The sequence below is a fragment of the Eschscholzia californica genome, unplaced genomic scaffold, assembly GCF_041429995.1.
Source record: "Eschscholzia californica isolate CP2 unplaced genomic scaffold, dmEscCali1.0.p SCAF_5, whole genome shotgun sequence".
NCBI lineage: Eukaryota > Viridiplantae > Streptophyta > Magnoliopsida > Ranunculales > Papaveraceae > Eschscholzia > Eschscholzia californica.
In genome coordinates, this window is record NW_028238472.1 from 37,866,447 (window position 1) to 37,886,965 (window position 20,519).

General features: G+C 36.1%; 3 protein-coding genes across 5 annotated transcripts; 2 read left to right on the top strand and 1 right to left on the bottom strand.

Moving 5' to 3' along the window:
* Window positions 1-687: 687 nt before the first annotated feature.
* On the bottom strand, window positions 688-3,602 carry LOC147539005 (Pentatricopeptide repeat (PPR) superfamily protein). The gene has a single exon (XM_086643927.1). It carries the CDS (start codon window positions 3,429-3,431, stop codon window positions 1,440-1,442), a length of 1,992 nt encoding a protein of 663 aa, XP_086500053.1. The 5' UTR covers window positions 3,432-3,602; the 3' UTR covers window positions 688-1,439.
* Window positions 3,603-5,429: 1,827 nt separating this feature from the next.
* Window positions 5,430-11,124, top strand: LOC147539006 (bifunctional purple acid phosphatase 26-like). 3 transcript variants are annotated; one of them, XM_086639557.1, is made up of 11 exons: window positions 5,492-5,730; window positions 6,118-6,444; window positions 6,813-7,121; window positions 7,235-7,551; window positions 7,810-7,921; window positions 8,326-8,552; window positions 8,693-8,831; window positions 8,960-9,180; window positions 9,376-9,497; window positions 9,925-10,086; window positions 10,868-11,124. In XM_086639557.1, the coding sequence occupies exons 4-11, from the start codon at window positions 7,387-7,389 to the stop codon at window positions 10,947-10,949; spliced, it is 1,230 nt and encodes a 409-aa protein (XP_086495683.1). In that variant the 5' UTR covers window positions 5,492-5,730; window positions 6,118-6,444; window positions 6,813-7,121; window positions 7,235-7,386; the 3' UTR covers window positions 10,950-11,124. The 3 variants fall into 3 exon arrangements, 2 of the variants coding, with proteins under 2 accessions (XP_086495681.1, XP_086495683.1); XM_086639555.1 differs by lacking the exon at window positions 6,813-7,121 and having other exon boundaries at window positions 5,430-5,730; window positions 6,118-6,297; window positions 7,351-7,551; XR_015224978.1 differs by lacking the exon at window positions 6,813-7,121 and having other exon boundaries at window positions 5,474-5,730; window positions 6,118-6,297; window positions 7,351-7,551; window positions 9,925-10,340; window positions 10,409-11,124.
* Window positions 11,125-12,759: 1,635 nt separating this feature from the next.
* Window positions 12,760-19,130, top strand: LOC147539007 (3-hydroxyisobutyryl-CoA hydrolase-like protein 3, mitochondrial). The gene is made up of 10 exons (XM_086639558.1): window positions 12,760-13,256; window positions 13,796-13,897; window positions 14,335-14,387; window positions 16,303-16,437; window positions 16,591-16,687; window positions 17,110-17,239; window positions 17,884-18,062; window positions 18,240-18,367; window positions 18,473-18,574; window positions 18,782-19,130. Exons 1-10 carry the CDS (start codon window positions 13,010-13,012, stop codon window positions 18,881-18,883), a joined length of 1,275 nt encoding a protein of 424 aa, XP_086495684.1. The 5' UTR covers window positions 12,760-13,009; the 3' UTR covers window positions 18,884-19,130.
* Window positions 19,131-20,519: the final 1,389 nt, after the last annotated feature.

Here is a 20,519-nt window from a genome sequence, read left to right on the forward strand (position 1 = left end):
CAGTGCATATGAAATTTCTGTTAATTGATTGAAGGTTGGGAAGTTTGATCAAGCATTTACTTTGATCTTTTCATTCATATAGCTACAAAAATGAAAAAGGCGGAAAAGAAACCAAAAAACAAATAATTGACTCCTGCAACCGACCGCTTTCATCTACTCCACTATTGACCACCACCACCATCATCTTCTCCGATGTCATGAACTTTATCTACCCCTTCTTTTGCAAATGGGGAAAAATGTCTTGTCGCTATGAATCAATTTTTGAACAATGAAAACGTAGGAATAAGTTCATTGTTAAAAGAAATATTCTAACTATTCCTGATTATTCCGTCTTTATGAAACTCAACAAGCGAGGAAGAAAACTTGTAACTATTCCTGATTATTCTGTCTTTATGAAACTCAACAGGTGAGGCGTCCTCTATTCTGTCTTAGAATTCGATATAACAAGTGTGGTAACTTTAAGGTAAAGAACGATCATCCTAAGAGTAAACCCAACTGCTAGTTTGGGTCGCATCCCCTCACCCCACTCTTTTTGTTTCTCTTTCTTACATACTTGATAAGGAATACCAAGCCAGATAAATGGTAAAAATAAACACATAAATCAATCTTTTTTTTTTGTTGAAAGAACACATAAATCAATCAATAAATAAATCAAGTCTTGGAGAAAAGAACATTTAATACTCCATGTTTGTTGTGAAACTCAAAATTTTAATTTGGAGATAAAATCTCATAGTTGAAGTCCAGAACTAAAATCTCAGACACACATCATACACAAACAAAACAAATTGACAGCAGCCTCTCCTAGAGTTTCTTTTTTTTTGTTGAAGTCCCCTCTCCTAGAGTTAGGAACCCAAGAGAGGGTCCCAAAATGAGAAGTGCCCCTCTCTTGAGTTTGCTCTACCACTAAATATAGCAGACTGGTTAAAATTTATAATGAACCAAGATTGATCAAGCACATACAGAATTTCAGTATAACAAGAATATAAATCTTGTTTGCTGTTTTTATTTACCTTGAACAGGTAAAATAACTTGAAGTGATCAAATGATTCATCAGTGTTATGTGAGTTAACCTGCAAATCCATGAACAAATGAAAAAACATTTTACTAGTATCTTGAATATGGCAGAACAGAGCAATCCTTGGCTTTCTTTCGCCGCTGCAAGTTGGGACGCACTATTGATTTTTCCCGGACTGAAACAAGACAATTGCCTGTAACAACAAAAGCAAGTGATTTTTTTATTGATTCTTGATCTCAATCACTCATCCTCCCTGCTCAAAACCAGTTTCGGAATGCACCAAAGTAGCAAAATTGTTGACTTTATTCATGACTGAATTACGCGCATCTTTGAAATGGTAAACTAGAATTGAGCAGGTTCCCTTCTTCGTTGAACTTGAGATGAACAACGATTCTAATAGCTCAGGTTTCATCTCCAATCACAATCACCAGAAATCACCACAAGAGCAAAACCCATCTTGGAAATGGTGGAATCTCATATTATCTCTCACAACAATCTCTCTCTTTGTTACTCGTGATGCACCACGCATCACACTATGACAATCCTCACACATTCTAAGATTCTTCACTATTCTAATGGCACTTCCATCACTACTAGTCAGCAGACTAAACACTAAAGCCAACTTCTCGCTATGAGTTTTAAGAATTCGTTCTTTCTCATCATCGCTAATATCATAGACAACTGAACTCAAAATCGGTTTATATCCATCACGCTTTAATGTATCCAAAAGCTTCTCCAATTCCTTCTTTATTTCGAAGGATTTCGGGTGGCTCATGTCACCTGCAAAGAACTCATGAATCAAGCCATCTTTTGCTTCAACCCAACTACAACCAGGGTTCTTTCTTAAACCTTTTTTTCTCATCATCTTCCTCACTTTTGAAACATCATCCCACCTACCCGCTAGAGCATAGATATTAGAAAGCAAGATAAAGTTCCCAATTCCATTAGGTTCAAGTTCAAACAGATGATTCGCAGCAATCTCTGCAATATCAGGATTTCCATGGATTCGACAAGCTCCAAGTAATGCTCCCCAAACACCTCCATGAGACTCAACAGGCATTGTTTCCGCAACCTCGAGTGCTTCTTCTAAGTGCCCGGCCCTTCCAAGAATATCTACCATACATGCATAATGATCTGCCAATGGTTTAACTCCATAATCTTCCTCCATTCTTGAAAATATCCGCTTACCTTGTTCAACCATTCCACCATGGCTACACGCAGTAAGAACCCCAATAAAAGTGACCCTGTTTGGCTTTGTTTTCGTTTCTAACATCTCATAAAACAATTTCATTGCTGCATGAGCACGCCCGTGCATTGCAAACCCAACAATCATGGCACTATAAGAAAATACATTTCGAACCTTCATCACCTCAAAAATTCGATATGCTTCATCAACACTCCCACATTTCGAGTACATATCAATCAAAGCAGAACCAACAACCACATTTGTCGCAGGACTAAGACCAGATTTATCAGCAACATTTCGAATCCAATTAGCGTACTTTGTAGCACCCAATTGAGCACAAGCAGAAATAACACCTACCAACGTGACCTCATCGGTTTCCACACCACAATCTTTCATCTTTTCGAACAATCTCAAAGCCTCTTTAGGTTTTGCATTTTGAGCATAACCCGTTACCATAGCCGTCCAAGCGACCATATCTTTTTCAGGTAACCCGTCAAACAATTCAGCTGCCGCTTCCATATCACCTTTCTTGGCATACGCAACAATCAAAGAAGTCCAAGAAATCACATCTCTTTCAGACATTTCATCAAACACTTTCCGACCACATTCAACAAATCCACATTCAACATACATATGTATCAATGTATTACCAACATATAAATCAGATCCAAACCCACCAATACAAATAACTTGAGCATGAATCTGTTTACCCAATTCGGCATCTAGGGCAGATCCACAAGCCTTAAAAAGGGCAGAGAATGTAAAAGAAATCGGACGAATACCTTCCAGTCTCATCCAATTATACAAGATGACTGATTCACGAAAAGGACCAAGTACTGAATACCCTCTAATCAGAGCTGTCCACAGAAAAGAATTTGGGTATTCAACTTGATCAAAAAGACGACGAGGGTAAGAATCCATGGGGGTTTTGATCTCTGTAAGCATCCTAATAAGCTTAGTAATAACAAAAGAGCATTGATCAAGCCCTTTACGATAGATTCTTGCATGAACTTGTTTGATTTGATGAAGATTTTTGCAGGTATTGAGAATAGAGATGAATTGAGACTCTAATTGAGATCTTTCCTGTTGTTTTTGTTGAAATAATGAATAGTTGAATTGAGGAAGGAATGTTAGATTTTGAGGGATTAGTTTGAAGTTTAAATGAGAATGGTAATGGCGGGAAGAGATGAGGGATTTTGTTTTAGTTAGTTGGCGGGGAATACAAACCATAATGTAGTTGGAGGGTTACAGTGAAAGAGAATCGGAAATATTTGTGCCCTACAATTGGTTCATACCGTAATATTATGAAGTATTATGACCATTTTTGTTACTAGATTTTTCGTTTGGCTCAATCAACTTATATGGGTTTCAATTATTGATGATATCATGATAGATACCCTCTGCCACAAAAAGAAAATGATAGATATCCACCAATAATAAGGAATAATCAAAGGTTGGAGGTTCAATTACCAAAGAAAGGTGGAATTCACTTCACCAAAAAAAAAAAAAAAAAGTGGAATTTATGGCTAATTGAGTTTAAGTTACTAAAGGTATAAATAATGTTGTTAGATAGACTTTATGCCGTTTACTTCGTTGGGTTTTCTGCTAGAAGTTTAGTTGGGCTTTAGGCTCGGTTATTTCAAGGTTTAATTTGGCAGTTATCATGTTTATCAAATCTTTGATGTATCAAATGTCATTATAATGACTTTCGTGGTCACTTTCCAAAATAATAATCATAATCTATACAAAAACAGGTCAGTCGGTTATTTTGGATAAGTCTGACCGTCTATTTTTTTTGGAGTTTAATATAGATTACATCCGACGACTGACATAAAATCATTTTCATGTAAATTGACTCAAAACAGAAGGGTATCAGTGTCAACAATCAGTTACGATTACTGAATGAGTTTAGGTTGTTAATCTACAGGAAAGAATTTCAAGAATGTTACGGCGTTAGCCAAGATGGATAATTTCATTTTGGCCCCTAGAGACGACCAACTCAACAAAATGGACCCTATAAGGAAACCAATTTTACTTTGGTTCCCATTTGCATTTTTTGTCGGTCAACATATTTTTTTACTTCTTTAGCCTTCATTCTTGAAAACATTCTTTCTTGTCTTTTTCTTTATCTTCACCGCAAAATGAGGTCGTCGGCGACGGTCATCCGGTAGCTCTCCGATGACCCCCTCACTTGAATTTTTTTCTTCTCATTATTCTTCATCTTCCCCTTCCACCACCAAACAACCACCATACCATCATATCTTTTCTTGTTTATCTTTTATTCATCTTCTTTCTCTTTCATAACTTTCTCCTCTCTTTTCTCTCATTCACTCCACTGTCCCGACAAGTATCATTACCAGTCTCTCTTAGTCTCGATTTTACTTAAAGCTACTGCGTAATACACGAAGTCTCCAACTAGTCTAGTTTCACTAGTTGGTTCCATGATGGTGTGGTGGTTGTTTGGTGATAGAAGAAGAAGAAAAAGGAAGTTTGTCGGCGAGTTGCCGCCAACAACCGTATTTACGATGAAGAAATAAAGAAAATGATACGAAGGGATGTTTTATAAAATGAAAGGTAATGAACTAAAAATTATTCTAACCGTTAAAATTGACTAGGAGAAAAATGAAAAAAATGACCGAACTAGAAGTTAGTCATCTTTGGGGAGCCATTTCTGTGAGTTGGTAATCATTAGGGGTTAAAATTAAATTATCCTAAATAATAATTACTCACCTACATTTTTAGACTTAAGTGTCAAGTTTGTAATGATGATTGTTCTCTTCAACATTACATATTATTGAAATTAGAAAATTGATATCTTAAGATCTTATAAATATGTATTGGCCTTTTTTTTTTTGTTGAAATTGATTCAATCCTTTTGTATTTTTTTGTTGAACTCTCAATCCTTTTGTAGTTATTACTTCTTTTTTTTAAGTGGTTTTGTAGTTATTACAAAAAGTATAATGATAATGTTTTTTGTTATCATTGGAGAGAAAGCATACTACATGGTAATGGCTCACACAACTTATAGTTATTTATGATTTTATTTGTAGATCTCACTTTTTTTTTTTGTTGCAAGTGTAGATCTCACTTGAGCATGTGCAAAATTGTACACACAAGCCTAACAAACCCCTAAAGAATATGTAAACTGACACTAACTAAAATAACTCCTAAAATACACCCACTAAAATAGCTATTTTAACTAACTTTTCCTAATGACTAATTCTAATTAGCTAACAAGTAATAAATAAACAAATATTATAAAAAAGAAAAACAAATACTCCAATTGGTTCGAAGGTAGTATAAATGTTAAAACATTCATATCCAGACAGAGACAGAACAAGTGGACAAAAACAAAGTAGCTATCTTGTTCCATCATTCCTTGCTACCTTACTCTTACCACCCCATCTATGATCTATCATAACCTCCATTTTTCCTTTTCCTTCTAAATTACTCCATCTCCCCATTACCATTTTCAGTCTCATCTTCCTCCTCCTTTCTTTCCAAACCCCCATTTCCCACCACTTCTCTGGTACTCTCTCTCTCTCTCTCTCTTGTGGATATTTGAATTCTCACTATAGATTATGTTTAGTCTTATAGATGAATATCACACATTCATAACAATTATGTAATTTTAAGTTTTGGGTCTACCCAGATTTGTCCTATTCCTGATTTTAGTTCTTGAGTTATTTGAGTATGAAGTTGATTTATTATAAATTCAAGAAAGTAATTGGAGTGGGTTTTGTTTGATTTGGGTAGAGAATCTGACTTGAATCACTGTTGCTAGAAGAAAATCTGACTCCATAATGTTCCATATTTATATTGTGTTGTTTGATTTGGAATTTGTGTTGTTAATTGAATGAATGGATTAGGTTTTGATACAATACTTTTGCTAAAAACTAGATTTTGATTGTTTCAGGGGTATAAACCTGAAGTTATGTTTAGAATCATAACTATATGTTCAATTCTATTGAGCTATGTGGATTATGGAAGTGGAGGATTAACGAGTTCGTTTGTTCGTACTGTATGGCCTTCTACTGATATTCCTCTTGACAATGAAGTATTTGCAATACCAAGGGGCCATAATGCACCACAACAAGTAAATTCTTTCTCATTTTATAGACAAAGACATCTCTTTTTTACATTTTCTCTTGTTTTTATACACATCCACTTGAAGAAACTAATGATAGATTTATTAAAATCGTGGCTTTGATCGTTGGATCTTCGTCTCATTACCCACGTCATAGTTACCAGATTCGGTCATTTGGAGAGCGAACTCCGATCTTGTTTGATCGTACCCTTTTAGAGTGGGTACGCGAATCAGATCGCTAAATCTGGCGTACCCATTTGCAAGAAGAAAAAAAGATGAAAACATGATATTTAGGGTTTACAAAGTGTGAATATTGCTTTGACTTTAGGTTCTGCAGTCATTACTACATTTAGGGTTTACAAAGTGTGAATATTGCTTTCATCGGTTTTAAGTTATATATATATATATATATATATATATATATATATATATTGCATAAATTTTTGCGAATAATTATACCCCCTAGCGAATCGGAAACGTCTAATTAGCGTACCCCGTATCCGTACCCCGTATTCGTACCGGAGCGTATCCCGTTTCTGGTAACTATGACCCACGTAACTTACTCAAGTGTCTCATTAGTTGCTACTTATATATATATTCATAAGCAATATCATATTTATGCTAACATATAAGCATATAATCAAAAAATATATGCGGCCGAGTGACTTAGGAGTCACCTGTCTAGCTCATGGATCAGGCCAGGACCTGGCCCTGGCTCTACTACATGGCAATCCTGTTCAAGTAGTGTGCATTAGCTCATATATCCTATTATGGCTTATGACTAGCTGATTTTGATCCTATATTTGAAGTCATATATTTTCCTAAAGGTTCTTGTGAGAATAGTCCCACATGGGAGAATGGCCATCTAGCAACCAAGAATATAATGTCTAGGTCCTCTCCACTGATTGCCAATTGGTTTTGAGTTGGATGACCACAAACTTAACAGTTCTTATCCTTTTTTAAGGACATTGGACAGAAATAATCTATTTCCATGTTTATGCTTGTTTCGCTTGAAACTTCACGAGGCACTATTATTTCAGCTGACTATTCTTGATGTCATAGGTGCATATAACTCAAGGTGATTATGATGGGAAGGGTATGATTATTTCATGGGTGACACCAGATGAGCCTGGCCCCAGTGAAGTACAATACGGTAAAATGAAAGAACGATATGAATTTAGTGCGAAGGGGTCTATGACAAACTACACATTTTATAAGTACAAATCTGGCTATATTCATCATTGCCTTGTTGATGACCTTGAGGTAATTATCTAATGAACTGAACAACCCTCTTCTTATGATGATCGGCTTTCTTGAACGAGTTAACTTTCAATAGTAGTATAAGAACACCTAGGTCAATGGAATAACTCCAAACTTACCATCTCTACTTAGAGGAACAAACTAATTTAAGGTTTAGAGTTCTAATACCCAATTTGCATTATTGTTTCATTCTTCAATTGTATAAGAACATATATATCCATATGATGAAAATGACATAAACAACTGATTTTTATTCCCCAGTATGATACCAAATACTACTACAAGATTGGAATGGGTGATTCAGCTAGGGAGTTCTGGTTCCAAACACCTCCAGAGATTGGTCCTGATGCTCCATACACTTTTGGTATTATCGGTAAGTTTACCTTTTGTTTTAAATCGAGGACAAAGCGAGTACCCACGTACTGGTACATTTGCTATACACAGGCATTAAACTGAAGTTGTATTTTTGATGGTCCTGCTTACTGCAAATACACACAAGTTGTACATTTATAACTTCACATTTTACGCGCCAAAGTGAATCCAAGTGTTGGACACAAGTGTCCGACGAGAATATGAAACTAGTTGAAGTCAGATTTTAAGACTGAAACCTTGAAATATAGAGAAACTAAAACAAGATAAAAGGAGAAATGGTGATAGTAAATGAGACTAACAAAGCTTAGGACTTATCGTTTCAAGTTTATTATATATATTCAATTTTTTTTTATCTATTTGACTTAGATTGGATAATTCTCTAAAACAGTTTGTTCATATTTTTAGGTGATTTGGGTCAAACATACAATTCTCTTTCCACACTCGAGCATTACATGCAGAGTGGAGGACAAGCAGTATTATTTGTCGGAGATCTATCTTATGCTGATAGATATCAGTATAATGATGTTGGTATCCGATGGGATTCGTGGGCCCGCTTTGTAGAGCAGAGCACTGCATATCAGCCGTGGATGTGGTCGGTTGGGAACCATGAAATAGAGTACATGCCTAAGATGGTAATATATTACTCTTATTTTTTGTTATTTGGCTTCAATTTAACAATTTCATTTCTAAATTGGAAGATATGAACTATTTAATATGAACTATTTAATATTTGACCTATTTAATATTTGACCTTATTGTTTGATCTATCTAGGACGAAGTTATTCCTTTCAAATCGTATCTGCACAGACATTCAACACCTTTCTTAGCCTCTAAGAGCAGTAATCCTCTTTGGTATGCAATCAGACGTGCTTCTGCTCATATTATCGTGCTATCCAGCTATTCTCCTTTCGGTAATTTCTCATTCCGTTTCTCCGAGCTGCTTATGGTTATTAGGTTTCTGGGAAATTCTTACAGATGTTCTTCTAAAGTGATTGCTTTTTCTCTTACTAACATTACGATATCTGGAACATTTCATCAGTGAAGTACACACCCCAATGGAAATGGCTGAGGGAAGAGCTCACAAGAGTAGATAGAGAAAAGACACCTTGGTTGATTGTTTTGATGCATTGCCCTATCTACAACAGTAACTCAGCGCACTTTATGGAGGGTGAAAGCATGCGTTCCGCCTTTGAAAGCTGGTTTGTCCAATACAAAGTTGATCTCATATTCTCTGGGCATGTCCATGCTTACGAAAGATCGGTAAGAAGCTTCATATTCTATTTGCATAAGAGAATTGCAGATGCAAATAAGCAAACTTAAATTAACTAATGGTTCAATGAATAATATGATAACTAATTTTTGTTCGAAATGAACGGTTTTGTTAAATAAGAATCTAATATCTTGTTCTGTTAACTAACTTTTGTAATCATCTGGAAAAATGTTGTTGTTTTTCAGTATCGTATCTCGAATATCCACTACAATGTTTCAAGTGGTGATCCTTATCCAGTTCCTGATAAATCAGCACCAGTATACATAACGGTTGGTGATGGAGGCAATCAAGAAGGTCTTGCTGGGAGGTTAGTGGTGTTTGTAATTTAACTGTCTAAACTTGACTTGGCTGAGTTTGTCTTGTTTGAGTCTGAGTTGTCTAAGTCGGACTTGTTTCTGTTAGGGGCACAATAGCCATTTCAAGTTATTTCTGATAGCAGACTCTTAATTGTGACGTTTATTATGTCCGACTCAAATGGTCAAAAAAGCTCGAGTCAGTCATTCAAATGAGTCAGGCACACGAATAAGATAAAAGAGAACAAATATTCCGGAATCTGATTCGAGTCAGGTTTCAGATCTGAATCTGGAAAAGAAACACCGCGTATTCCCTCCTGTTTTTCTATTTCAGTTAGGTCGTGTTCTCATGGTAAGATTACTATTTATTGCTTGCATAAAACGACCCTTATATTTCCAACTTTATACTCTAATCTTGTGATTGTTTTGTTTATTGTGCAGGTTCCGAGACCCACAACCGGATTATTCTGCATTCAGGGAAGCCAGTTATGGGCATTCTACATTGGAGATAAAAAACAGAACACATGCATTGTATCACTGGAACCGAAATGATGATGGGAAAAAAGTGGCAACAGATTCTGTTATGTTCCTTAATCAGTACTGGTTAGTACATATTTCAATCCTTTTATTGATTTGTGGCAAACAATAATTTTCTTCAATTAAGCCTAACAATATATTTCCTCCACTAGATTGCTGCGGTTAAGCCAAGCAAGAGATTTCTTTCGCCAGATCTCTCTGTTTAAACCAGAACAAATGGTTTCCTCGACTAGATCTACTTAACCATGGATCATATCGACATCCTAGAAACACAGATATTTCCACTTGACTGCATGTAAAGTGTGGGGTTTTCTTAAAAGGCCATGATGTTGTTAGAGAGAAAGCCCCTACTTAAGACATCGTCCCAACTCCACCGTCTCCACCATAGGCGTGGTGGGACTATTCGCACAACATACCAGCCTCCTGTAACCCGACAGACAGGGAAACAGATGGGTGTACACACCTTTAGACTCTTTAAACTATATGAGCATACTTATATATCTTTAGTGGTTCACATAGTGGCATGCCAACACTGAGTAGGGTCGCCAAAATCATCAGACTTGATAACTAAACTAGTCACGGTTTGGCGGTGTCCCATGACAACCAAGTTAGAAGTATCTATCCACAACCCCGTTGGCCGATTGGCACGACATGCCTAAGTCGTACTTGGCCATGGCGGTTGAGCACAATCCAAATTTAAACAGGACGTAACTTTTCCTGTGAGCCTATAAGTGAGTCTTTGCTGGCCATTTTTGGGCTCAAACATTACAATTAAATCAGAGGTCATTAGATAGTTTTCCCTTTTGCAAATAGCTTTAAAGCAACAATATATATTGTGATGAAACAGGGCAAGTAACTTGCAAAGAAGAAGATTGAAGAAGAACCATAGGGCAGTTTCAATCGGACGAATTGCTTCTTACCTTCGATAACTCGGAGAGTCTCTTTTTTAACAGATCCAAGAAAGGAAAGTCCAAGTAGCTGCTAAAAGAACTTTTATTAGATTGAAATCTCTGAAATTGTATGTAAGACATGTGCTTGATTGTTCATTGTTTCTTTGTTAGAAGAAAAATAAAGTTCGACCGTTCCTTTTCAAGAAAAATAAAAGGTTCCTACCATTTTTTGGCCAAAGAAGAGAGTAATGCTAGAGACCAAGAAAAACCAGGCGGACTCTAGGCAGAAATCTAATTTGGTTTGCCGTGATTCGCACTTCAATGGATCAAGATAATAGGAAGCGTGAATCACGACAAGCCACATAGTTCTTCTGAGAGCTCTCAGTTAGGAAGGCTAAAAAGTTGTGGTCGACCATTTGAATAACCATGGTGTGAGTTACGTCTGAGGAACCTTTTACTCGACTTTCAAAGTTGAGCTCATGATAATGTCCAGAGCTTGAGCTATAGGTGAACGTTCAAGTTTAATAAGTGTCAGAACTCATATGGAACCAAACCTCACACTACGGTAGGTGGTGGCTAAGTGAGGACAAAATCATACATTTGGGAGGTCCACTGTGTCGCTACGTTCACTGATGGGTAGGCGAATCGTGTGTCTTCGCCAATGTCGGGCCCTTTTGGGTAGGTCCTTTAAACCTTTGCTAAGAATAAAACCTCGTACCTGTGGGCTTGGGTCGGAGGTGTCTAAAGCGGAGACAATATCGATAGCGGCTAACACTTGGGGTGACATGAATTTCTAAGATTTCTTAAGAATTTTGAAAATTTATAAGTTCTTAAGTTTGAAAATTCGGGACTATAGAATTCCAGAACTTTTCTAATATTTTTTACTAAAATTTTGAAACTCTGAAGACTTTTATCGATGTTTTGTAACGACGAACGTAGAGCACTAGAGCGTAGTCGATTCCTATAAAAAAAACTACATTTGTAAGGGCGCGCCCATGGGGGATTGTATGATTTTTTTTTAAATCGACTACGGTCAACGTTAGTCACTGCAAGACATTCATAAAAACCCAACAATATAAGAGCATCTCCAATGGGACACTCAATCTCTAACACTTAGAGTGCCACATATGACTTTTGGAGTTTTTGTTAAAAAATCATCTGCAATGGAACACTTTGTTAGACACTCTATTATGAGTTTGACACATTTATTATAGAGTGTCTAGAATTCTAAAATGAGAGTGTCTACTTGAGACTCTCTAAGTGTTAACTTTATAATTCCAACCAATGGAAAACTTTGATTTTCAACTATTTTTTATCTATTGAATTGAAGGACATGTGTATTAAGTAAGAGATTTTAGAGATCTCCATTGGAGACCAAACAAATGTAGAGTGTCTCTATATTGACACTAGGAAAGAGAATCTTTATTTGACACTTGACAACTAGATTTTTAGAGTGTTTATTATAGTGTCCCATTGGAGATGCTCTAAGAGCATCTCCAATGGGACACTCAACTCTAACACTTAAAGTGCCACATAGACTTTTTGGAGTTTTTGTTAAAAAATCATCTCCAATTGAACACTTTATTAGACACTGTAATATGAGGTGGACACATTTATTATAGAGTGTCTAGAGAGAGAAACTCTAAAATGAGAGTGTCTACTTGAGACTCTCTAAATGTTAATTTTAAATTTCAACCAATAGAAAATCTTGTTTTTCAACTACTTTTTATCTATTGAACTGAAGGACATGTCACATGTGCATTGAATATAGACACTTTAGAGATCTCCATTGGAGACCAACAAAAATTATAGTGTCTCTATATTGACATTGTAGATGCTCAACAAACATGATATTTATAGGTGGCGTGGGAATCGAACCTAGGACCTCGAAGTTGTGGAGTCTGGAGGTTTTGGAGTTTACATCAACCCTTCCAACCTGGGATTGTACCATTGTATCCCACTTTTTTTTAGTTCCTTGGAATAAGACCTGGAACCCCCATTAATAGTTTTTAAAAAGTTGTGATGGTGGAAACAAAATTTCACCTGCAACTCAACTACAAATTGAAGTTATTTGCCTTCTCTCCCTCCAAACCAAAATCATGAGAAATCTATTTTCTCTCTCTAAGAATCTTTACATGTCCACTCTTTTCTCTGCATTCACACATACGAATTCTTCCCCCAAACTAATTTTTCTTCCTCATTTTCGTCCCTCCAAAACATTGTTCCAATCTAAAAGAACTTTTACAGTAATGGCTGGATCAGATTTCGTCAAAGGAAATGTTTTCCCTAATGGAGTCGCTGTTATCACCCTCGATCGTCCCAAAGCTCTCAACGCCATGAACCTAGGTTGGTTTTTTTTTTATCATCTGATTGCTTCAGTTTGAGTTAATCTTATCAGATTTTATTCTAATACAAGTTTTCATATTATATCATTTCGTAATTCATGGATATTTTGTGGGAGAATTATATTTCTGTAAAATATTGTTGTTATTTTTCTCTGGGCAAGCATCAAAATTGCATCTTTTGTGATTGAAATATTAGGAGTTCTCTTTGTTATTCTTGTGTGTGTGTTTGTAAATTATCTGGGTTTCTTTTCGTTTTCTGAATTTATGAAAGACTTTGAGATTGTGAGATAGTCCCACATGGGGCTATCTGGCAACCAAGAATATGATGTCTAGGTCCTCGCAGCTTAATTGGTTTTGAGTTGGATGACCACAAACTTAGCAAATATCAGTTCCCAATTTCTTTTTAATCTTTGCATTTGGGTTTTCTTTTTCTATAATGTTTAGTTGGTTAAAACTGTTAGTCCTATGAGACTATTCTGGTTCTGGCTTGTGCTAAATTTTGCTTTTATACTGAGGTGTTGCTTACTTATTGTGTTGCAGAGATGGATTTAAAGTTCAAAAGTTATCTTGATGAGTGGGAAACAGATCCAAGGGTCAAGTGTGTTTTAATAGAGAGTAGTTCGCCTCGTGCATTTTCAGCAGGTAATTAAGGAAGAAATCTTCAATTTTATAACATTTAAATCATTTTAGTGCTCTCTTAATTTTCTTCAGTTTGTAAATGTTTGTTTCTGTCTCCCACTCCTATTCTTGGTTGGTATTTATGCCAAGGGAAACTGCATGTAAGTCTTCATGATTGGCCAACAACCTTTGGTTGGAGTGGTAAGAGGTTTAGTCTTCCACCCTAGAGTTCAAGGGTTCGAAGCACGCTGATAATTCAAAAAAAAAAGTATTCATGATTGATCTGGGTAACTAATTATAGAGTTATGGATATTACGAAGAAAGACCCTTGTGCAGAAAGTTCGTATGGACGATGATTTATGCTCAAACTGTATTGCATTTGTTGGCAATTGTTGTTGATTATGGTTTATTTGTCTTTAAGGATCATTTAGCCATTGTGAAAAATTGTTTGCGATTTGTAGGTGGTGATATTAAGAGTATTTCAACTAAACGGCAACTATCAGATATTATTGAGGTAACTGTTCTTCCCCGTGAATGGGTCGTGTATACATTATAAAATGATACTGTAGCAGTTTAAGGATCATATTTAGCCATTAATGATAACATGCAAATTGCCAAATCCTTGACGAGTGTTTTCTGTATTTCATTTTCCTCCGTTTTATTATTTTGTTATTGATGCTCACCTTGGTTACTGAATGTTTCATCTTTTGTTCATGCTCCCCATTGGTGGGATCAGTAATTCAGTATTTTTTTTCTTTGTATAGCTTCTCCAATATATTCACTCAAACTTTTGAAAAGGAACTAAGGAAGTAAATATATGAAAGAGCTTATCTGTAAGAGCTAATAAGCATAAAAATCATATAAGTTAATATCTTCAATAGTGATCATGCTACAACAGTAATGTTCTCTTCCGTCATTTTCTCATTCCCAAAGCCTTGGTTACTAGCTTCCTTTTCGTTAATTGAGACACTTTCAGTTCGTAACAGAGGTTGTAATGGACCTTCTCTCCTTATCCACCTCAAACCACATGAAATACATTTTTCGCTAAGTTCTTTCACTTCCTTGACGTTACATAGATCTAGTTGACTCTTAAGTTGTCTCCGTCTAATCTCCTTCATTTTCTTAAATTTAAGTACCCCACCCTCTCATATTCAATCTGTTAGGTCTTTCTTCATATGAGAGCACCAAGATTTTTGTCTTAGCGTCTATACATGTCCACTCATCGATCTTTCCTTTCAACTCCTGAGTTTTTAGTTTGTAAAATAAACCTTCCTGGTTCCCTTACCATATGTTCCTTCTTCAACTTATCTTCTCTTCTAGTGGATTCCAAACGTCAAACCACGTAAGTTTGAATCTTAAAGGCGGTGGTCTTCTGATCCCTCATAGCATGATCAGTCCAATAGGATTTTGTCTCCGGCAGTGCTTTTCGCCAGATGACCTCTTTGAAATGACTATTCCAGTGATTATCGACCAGTATCTTGTCTATTCTAGATTGATTTAGTTTCTACTATGATTTGAAGAACTGCAATTAACCCCTTCTCGCAGAAGATCTTGAGATCGTTCCATCTAATGATTGTCGAATTTCTTCATGCTTTTGATAGCAATTGATCTTCCTTTGCGTGGGAGAATCTAGCTTTGAAGTTTCTCCTACGAACCAGGGTGCAAAAAAACAAAGGTCTAATATTGTTTAGCTCATAACGGAGTATAGCCCTCTGTGATCTACAGAAGGAACCATAAACTGCTGGCTAATTACAGAATTCTCAAAATCCAATGATCAACCAGATAAACAAAGTCCAAAACCACAAAAAGCCACAATATTTTAATTGATTAAAACTATTTTTGAGTCTACAACCTAAAAGAGCACACAATCATTTTCTGTCTTTAACTCATATTTTGCTTTCTACCCAAAGAACCCTATTGGCGATAAGTCGGGGATTATTGTCATCAAGTAGGAACACTAACTATTTATTTATTTTTGAAAATTTGAATGAAGATATTAATGAAAAAAATATTTACAAGGGGTAGGCAGAAATAAAGATAATTGATAGTACTTGTTATAACTTATATCATCCAAGCCTCCCAATTTGCTACCACATCATTGTATGATATTAACTTGAAATCGCTTTTAGATCATAGGAAAATAGATCCTTTTATGTCCTCTACGTCTATATTACTGTTTAAGTTCGCTTCCTGGAATGCTAACTATATTGCTCTTTCAACATGTGTAAGTTGGTGTTTAACATGTCAACAATAACTGTAGAAAACCGACTTTATAATGTTTTTATACTCACCTCAGCCTCAGGTAGCTAATATCTTGTGTATGAGTTATTAAATGTTCCATGTTTAATTATCATCTGTACTTGGGCATTAAATGATTTCAATGGTTTTCGCAGAAACTGTTAGCTAACTAGTTATGCATTCTCTGGCAGGTGTTTACTGCAGAGTATTCTCTGATATGCAAAATATTTAATTATAAAGTGCCATACATTTCCTTCATGGATGGAATAACAATGGGGTTTGGGATTGGTTTATCTGGTCATGGGAGCTATCGCGTTGTCACTGAGGTAGTCATTACTCATTACTTTCCATGCAGATACTGGTACACAAAATCATCCTCTGTCCTCACAGACCTAGAAAAATATCTTGAATTCTAATTAGGACCCATTTTACTTGTGTTTATTAACACTCTGACCACACATATATTGGTTCTTTCTTAGAGTACAGTTCTCGCAATGCCAGAAAATGGTATTGGCTTGTTTCCAGATGTTGGCTTTGCTTACATAGCAGCACAAAGTCCAGGTGGCGGATCAGTTGGTATGCCTTAGGAATTTGATTATATATTAACTTTGTTTGCGTGGATTCCATTATGAGTTGTACTTCCTGTGTGGGTTTTGAATTTTAATTTATCTTATGATGCATCATATTGTTATAAATCTCCCATATCCTATTGGCTTTACCTAATTTTCGGACCCCATGATCTTGTTAGTCTGTTTTCGGAGGATATCCGCTTTTACTCATCAGAAATAACTCCGAAACTAAGTTCTTCTCAAACTTTACATTTACAGTTTCGAAAGAATGCTCTTTGGTGATCTCTTTCTGGAAAATGTTAAATATCTCTTTCTAGGAAACTGGATAGTTATATATGACTTCAAAGAATCAGTATCTACATTCTTCTGTATTTCTCTGTGTTTCTTTGTATTCTGTTGCTTGATACATTTACATCATATTACATGCAGGTGCTTATCTTGGACTGACTGGAAAAAGGCTTTCAGCTCCCGCTGATGCTCTTTATGTGGGTCTTGGAACTCATCATGTGCCATCACAAAGCTTGGTTTCACTCAAGGAGGAACTTCTTGCATTGAATTTGTATTTCTCGATCACTTCCTTACTATCGTGTCTCACTCTATTGTTGGTTTGGCGCAAGTATGGTACTAATAGTTGTGTGACTGACTCAGCAAATATAATCCCTTAATTACGGTGACAGAGAAATGCAGCATGGAAATTAATTTTGGAAAGTTTAGTAAGAAAAGTTCTTCAGAATGATAGAACCCTTGCTCTATTTTTAGCTTGCATTAACCATGATTTCTTCTTTCGTAAACTAGCTTACGTGCAGTTCTTGCGTTTTCTCATCTCTCCACCATTCTCCACATCTGGGGTGTGATTCTCACCTTTAGACCACGAGATTGTATTGGCAGTTCGGCACCTCTTTATTTCAGAGTTCAGATGTTGAAAACATAGAACACAAATCATTAAAACAAACATGATTATGTATCTCAAGATCTCGAAGAAAAGAGATGGATAAATAAGGAAGCTACTAAATGTGGGGATAAGCCAAATCTAAGAAAATCAAGCTAATAGGAATCTAAGGAGACAAAGCAACATCTTAATTTAATAATATATATATATATATAATCATCGTACTGTTTTTGTTTGTTTATTGTTTAATCCCTTCCGTTTCACATGATTTTTTTCTTAACCATAGTCCATATATGTTTCTATCACATACCCAGCTCGGATGATTCACACAAGGATGTCAAGGCTCTATTAGCAGAATACAATAAGAAACCAGAATCTGAATCTCAGCTAAAGTTGCTCTTACCTCAAATTGTTTCGTCCTTCGGTTCACATAAGTCGGTGGCTGAGATAATTGAAGATCTCAAAAAGCATCAGAAGAGTACTGATCCCAAAGGTATGCTTGTCGTAATTTAAGTTCACCTTCCAAAAGACTACTCTCTATCTTTTGATGTAGAATTGTTTGGTTGCTGTAGATTCTTCAATCAGAACATTCTTGAACCATATCTCTTTATTCAATATTCATTGGTAATGTAGGTAATTCCATATTTCATCTTGAATACTATTTTTGCAGTGGTAGAATGGGCAAATGAAGCCCTTTTAGGACTTGGAAAAGGTGCCCCTTTTTCTCTATGTCTAACAGAAAAGCATTTCTCTAGAGTTTCGGCTGCTCGAGTGGAAACGAACAACGATTTGTGCGACGTGAGTTGATTTCTGGATTGCTGTTTCGTCTTATCGAACCTTGTTTGATTCTTTCTGCCACTTTAAGAAGTCCTTGTGTATAATCCAATATTTGGTTGTATTCAGTTAAATGGTGTGATGAAAGTTGAATATCGAATCGCTCTGAGGTCCTCTCTTCGAAATGATTTTCCTGAAGGTGTTCGGGCGGTCTTGGTGGACAAGGATCAGGTTTCTCTTAATCCTTTAAAAAATCTTCTTAAAATCTATTGATAAAATATGGACACGTCCGCTTAACTGATTCTAAGTGGTGCTCGCGCATGCCAATAATGAACCGATTAGTCCTTGATAATATGATCATTTACTTTCTCCTGATAGACGCTCGAACAGATAAGATGGTTAACTTACTTTACAATCTTGTTCTAATTTATGTTGCAGAAACCAAATTGGGAACCTTCAAGATTGGAGGATGTTGATCCTAGTGAAGTTGATTCGGTCTTTGAGCCACTGGGCACTAAAATTGGAGAATTGGCAGTCTGACTACAAAATTTTAGCCTATCTAGTAGCTCATGAGCATATTATTTTGCAAACCAAAATTTACATATTGTTTCATGAGACAAGTTTGTTTCTGTGAGAGGCGGTTTTGAAATTGGGTTGTGGCGGTTTTGGAATTGTTGATATAGGCGGTTTGTAATTGGCACTAAAATTTAGAAACCAAAGTTCCTATTATGGGGTTTGTTAAGTCGGTGGATATTATATATAAATAGGGGGTTTGAGTGCTTGTAAATACAACAACAACACAACAACTACTTAACATGGAGTGAGAGCAAGAGAGAGAGATAGAAGGTTATTTTCTATACTGTCTTGGGACGAACAAGAAAGGACGTGGTTCCAATATTTGATCAGTTTTTGTTTAAAAGGAAGGACGCAGTTGACGAGCAATTTACTGTCCCCTGTAGTGTCCCACAACAAGGGAGTCTGTGTTCTATGTGCTAGCTCAATTCGAGGGTTGTGCTCGGTAGTCAAAGAGGTGATGTAAATTGGTTTGAGAACTAAATAGAAGATAGGGGACAACAGTTTTTTAGGCCCAACTTCTTTCTTCTTCTTCCACATGCTGCCACCACCACAACCACCTCCATAAAAAAATGTGGGAGTAAAAATTACTCAAGAGAGGAGAAATAACCACTTCTGTTGCAAGAAAACGAGTTAGCCCAAAGTTCACATTACAAGTCCGAACTTCACATTGTTTTTTTTTTCAGTAAAAGGACCTTTATGCAGATTGGGCGAACTTTGACACAAATATGTCGCTGGCGCAAACCTGTGACCTTGGAGCATCTCCAACGGCACACTCAAATTCTAAAAGTTGAAGTGCCACAAAAGATTTTTAAAGCTCTTGTTAAAAAACACATCTTTTAAGTGCATCTTTAATGAGACACTCAAACTCAAAAACTTAGTCCAAGTAAGATTCTTAGAACTTCTGTTAAAAACTGAGCTACCGCCGCCGGTTAGTCGGAAATCTTAGGATCGGACTCTTTAGAGTCAAAATGCTCTTGGTACCATGATAGAAGTAATATAGGAGGAAGAGGAGTATTGACTTAGTTCTTAACTATTATACTTGAGGCCTTTATATAAGCTCTATAAGAGAATACTAATATTAACTTATCCCATGTGAGACTATTCATCTAAGATCTCTCACATACTCTCTTACACATATATGTATACAGATGTTGAGTTATGTCGTAGTCTAGTATTTTTAAGCAGAATTTGAGACGTCTAACACGAACTAGTCCAAGATCACATGTACAAACTAATAATAAGATAGTTAAAGCTAGAATTACCTTAATTCGCTTCTATCGAACCAAACCTGATTGTTCCTCTCTGAAGACCGAGAGCTCTTCAAACACTGCTCCATTACTTGAGATACCCGAGCAATCAACTTAACCTCGGCTCCTTAGGTTAGCTAGAACCAGATTCAAGACTGTTCTCGACCCCTCTTTAGTGGAGAAGACCAGAACTCCTAAATCAACTAGATAGTTTTATTGGAAAATTTGCTTCTTTTTTATTCATATCCCAGTGTAGTTAGAAAATAGTTCAAAAACTTTTTCTCACTTTTTCGAATTTAATCCGTCCTTTTATAGAGACTTCCAAATTTAGAATCATAATCAAATTAGGAATA

Excerpts from the sequence above, each read along its gene's own strand:
- LOC147539006 (XM_086639555.1), top strand. The coding sequence starts at position 6,136 with ATGTTTAGAATCATAACTATATGTTCAATTCTATTGAGCTATGTGGAT. Across the intron at positions 7,552-7,809 it reads GCCTTGTTGATGACCTTGAG|TATGATACCAAATACTACTA; the intron begins GTAATTATCTAA and ends TTTATTCCCCAG. Across the intron at positions 8,553-8,692 it reads TAGAGTACATGCCTAAGATG|GACGAAGTTATTCCTTTCAA; the intron begins GTAATATATTAC and ends TGATCTATCTAG.
- LOC147539007 (XM_086639558.1), top strand. The coding sequence starts at position 13,010 with ATGAGAAATCTATTTTCTCTCTCTAAGAATCTTTACATGTCCACTCTT. Across the intron at positions 13,898-14,334 it reads GCCTCGTGCATTTTCAGCAG|GTGGTGATATTAAGAGTATT; the intron begins GTAATTAAGGAA and ends TGCGATTTGTAG. Across the intron at positions 18,575-18,781 it reads TCTTGGTGGACAAGGATCAG|AAACCAAATTGGGAACCTTC; the intron begins GTTTCTCTTAAT and ends TTTATGTTGCAG.
- LOC147539005 (XM_086643927.1), bottom strand. The coding sequence starts at position 3,431 with ATGGTTTGTATTCCCCGCCAACTAACTAAAACAAAATCCCTCATCTCT.